The sequence below is a fragment of the Battus philenor genome, unplaced genomic scaffold, assembly GCF_028537555.1.
Source record: "Battus philenor isolate CCGP_79_NKW_IND1 unplaced genomic scaffold, ilBatPhil1.0.hap1 SCAF_27, whole genome shotgun sequence".
Classification (NCBI taxonomy): Eukaryota; Metazoa; Arthropoda; class Insecta; order Lepidoptera; family Papilionidae; genus Battus; species Battus philenor.
The window spans coordinates 6109236-6113038 of NW_027181690.1; the positions used below are offsets into that span (position 1 = coordinate 6109236).

At 44.5% G+C, this 3803-nt stretch overlaps 1 protein-coding gene across 1 annotated transcript; it reads right to left on the reverse strand.

Moving 5' to 3' along the window:
- Nucleotides 1-1404: 1404 nt before the first annotated feature.
- On the reverse strand, nt 1405-2229 carry LOC137925688 (uncharacterized). The gene has a single exon (XM_068769160.1). It carries the CDS (start codon nt 2227-2229, stop codon nt 1405-1407), a length of 825 nt encoding a protein of 274 aa, XP_068625261.1.
- Between the last annotated feature and the right edge of the window lie 1574 nt (nt 2230-3803).

Sequence of the window (3803 nt, forward strand, 5' to 3'; positions counted from 1 at the left end):
CAAGAAGTGTAGCGTTAGAAAGCGAAGTCTTGCAGTCTTCAAAAGCTTTTAGAAGCTCCGGTGTCATGTCTACTGGATGAGAGCCTTTAATTTTAGGTCCCTGTAGTACCGAATTGAGAGGCGCTTGGTGTTGGGCAGCCTTAGGGATAAATCTGCGGTAGAAATTTAGCATCCCTAGAAAACGACGCAGCTCTTTTACAGTTTGGGGAACGGGGAACTCTCTTATGGCTTGTATTTTCTCATCCAAAGGTTTACTTCCAGCACCAGATACCTCATAACCCAAAAATTTGACGACCTCCTGTCCAAATACGCATTTTGACGTGTTGATGAGTACGCCATATTGTTTAAGTCGCTCGAAGAGCTGGCGTAGGTGCTGTTTGTGTGTTTCTCTGTCAGGAGAGAACAGGATAATGTCATCAACATATCCGTAGCAGAAATCCAGGCCTGATAGTACTTCGTCGATGAAGCGTTGGAATGTTTGAGCCGCGTTTCGAAGTCCGAAAGTCATGAACGGGAACTCAAACATTCCGAATGGCGTCGTGATCGCCGTTTTTGGAATATCCTCGGGATTTACAGCGATCTGATTGTACGCTTTCACGAGATCAACCGTAGAGAAGATGGAGCATCCTGACAGCTGGTGGGCAAAATCTTGAATATGTCGGATAGGGTATCGATCAGGTATAGTCCTGGCGTTAAGTGCTCTGTAGTCACCGCAAGGTCTCCAGCTGTCATCTTTCTTTTTTACCAGGTGAAGAGCAGAAGACCATGGACTCTCTGAGCGTCGAGCTGTACCAGCTGCCAACATTTCCTTGAACTCCTTCTTGGCTGCCTGAGAACGAGCTGGATCTAGACGTCGTGGCTTACAAGAAACCGGCTGACCTGGAGTGGTTCTAATGTAGTGCATCGTGGAATGTTTCGAGGCACCACGCATGCCTGCAGGCCTCGTAATTTCGGGGAACTCGCGTAGAATCTCGTGGAACTCTGTATCTCCGCTAAAGGCTTTGACGGAAGAGATGTCGTCGATAGTTTCTGCGTTTTCTGAAATTGCGGCTACATGTAGAGTAGTGATACCATCAACCAGACGCTGGTTTCTGCAGTCGACTAGCAAGTTGTAGTAGCTAAGGAGATCTACGCCAATGATGGGCTTAGACACATCAGCTACCGTAAAACTCCATGAAAAATCGCGACGAAGACCGAGGTTGAGATGCAGGTGAATAGGGCCGTAAGTGTGAATAATACTGCCATTGGCTGCGATGAGATCGTATTTGGATTGAGTGCAGGGCGTCTTGACGGCTGAACGTGGAAAAACGCACAAGTCTGAGCCAGTGTCTACCAGGAACTGCATTTTTGACACACGATCGGTAATGAAAAGGCGGCCTGCGGTTGGCGGGCAGTCGTTGGCCGCTACTTCCGACTGCCCTGTTCGTTTCCCGCCTGGAATGTGCAGGGTTGTCTGCATTTAATCGCTTTGGAGCCATAAGTGTAGTGGTAAAAACAGTATGGGTGGTCTGGCGGTGGTTGTCGTGGCGTCGAACGACTTCGGAAGCGGTTCCTCTCGTATTTAGATTCTGAGCGAGCACCATTTCTGCCGTTTCGAGATGTAAGGGCGGCTACTTGTCTAGTTAGCTCACTGACTTGTCTGGTAAGCTCCTCCAGCGTTGAAGACGAAGCGCTGCCAGAAGAAGTAGTCGCTATGGAGATCTGCGGTGTGGTAGGGGCGATTTCGTACACTTTGTCCGCCAGCTCCCCCAGCTTTTCTAAAGAAAGGTCTATCTGTGAAGCAATCACTGTTTGTATGTTTTGAGGTAGACCGTTAGACCATATTGATTTTACTATATGCGAAGGTACTGATGGGCCTGCTAAATCCTCCAAGTAGCGTAGGAATCGTGAGGGTTTCCTATCTCCGAGCTCTTCGAACATTAGTAATTGCTTCACGCGTTTCTCTTGTGAAGCTGACAGGCGTCGTATAAGTTCCGTTTTTAGTTTTTCATATTTTTCTCTGTCTGGAGGACGAATAATTACGTCTTTCACTTCGACGGCGACTTGGTGGTCCAGTTGTGCTACCAAGTAATTAAATTTGGTTTCGTCGGCACTGATGCCAGACAGGCTGAATTGGCACTCCAGCTGTGAAAACCATAGAGCCGGCTCTTCAGGCCAAAATGGGGGCACTCTTACGCCAACGCGTAACACTTCGGCGATTTTGCGGTCGTCGTTACTAGGCTGACTCATATTGTGGTTTATCTGCGCGTCTTCCGAGTGTGGTATCAGCTGGGTCCGGAAGGTGCTTCTCGTTGTCCTTACTCGGGGTCACCAGTGTAGGAGTGGTCGTAATACGGTAGCTTCTTGTTCTTCGGTAGCTTCTTGTGCTTCGGTAGTTCGTCGGTTGTATCTTGTTCGTCGATCGCTTCTTGTTCGTCGGTTGCTTCTTGATCTTTAGTTGCTTCTTCCTGCGTTGACCGCACCTCCGCTAGCCCTTATAATGAGCGCGGAGACTCTCAACAGCGCGATGCAGATTTTCGTTGCGTCTACTGTGGCGCCATCTGTCATGTATCTGTTTCACTGCCGCCGCCGCCATGCGATTGACGGTCACGTGGGTAAGAGCTTGGCGTTTGAGTGGCGCGCGATATGCACGCCACAGAACGTTACTAATGCCCTTGTGTCGTACCGTTCACGGGAATTCGTTAAAAATTTAGTCAATAACTTCAGTATTTCTACTGCGACATTAAAAATGTTTGTTACTTCATATACTGTTGGTTATTTTATTATCAAAATTAGTACACATTTTGTTTTACAACAAAGTAGTAGAAAGAAGAACCAAGGTCACTGACAAGATCGAAAAATTGCTTGTCTGAACTGGCAGGGGGCGGAGTATATCGCTCTTGCAACCAATGGCCGGGCAGTGTAAGACCGATCATGGTGGCGCTCGTTGGGAGGCCTATGCCTTATTGTGGATGTCTATGTGCTGAAAAGAAAAAGAAGAATACATAAGAAGTAGACAGGTATTAATTTACTTTTATCGATAGTGATTTCAAATCGATTAGATCGCCGACTTTGTTTACTTAAGCTGGTGCTCTGTCTAGTTTTACAACCCTTAATAAAAACAAAAAAACTTCCATTGTTTTTTTTTAAATATTAGAATTAAATTATTAACTATGTAGTAACACAGATTCATAAAGTTCGTCACGTTAGTCGGATTCACAGTCTAACCAACCGTTAAAAATGTGCTGCAACGCAATTAAAAACACGAAAACCATTCCAGTGGTTAGTTAATTGGAGCGCGATGGTACTCGCTACTCGAGGATCAAGTAGACTGCGGTTTTTAGGCAACGAATTTATATGCATTCGGACTGTTCCATACAGCAAGCGATGTACCGGTGAGATTTAAAAAGTATCATATATTTAAAAATATACTATATTATATAACGCTGTAATAGCTTTTTAAATCATTATTTTTTTAATACTTTTTTATAGCATTTTTGCAGTTAGTAAACAGTTACGACTTTGCTTCGTGTTTTTTTTGTCATAAAGTGGTAACAAAATCAATCTCTTCATCATTAGCTGGTCATATTAATATTTCGACTAGGTATAAGGGTGACAAAGAACAGTTACATGAATTGCATTGACCAACCAACCTTAGACAAAAAATAGAACACTTTTGCTTGATAAGCTGACGAAAACATAACAAAAGTTGGGTTTTGATATACATTACTTAAGGTCTAATATTATTATTTAAGGTGTATTTTTAAAGGTCTGTGATCAGTGTGTGTTGCCGGTGATTAGAGACTTTAGGATTTGCTAAGTGG

Bases quoted from the DNA above. Each gene is read 5' to 3' on its own strand.
- LOC137925688 (XM_068769160.1), bottom strand. From the start codon at position 2,229: ATGAGTCAGCCTAGTAACGACGACCGCAAAATCGCCGAAGTGTTACGC.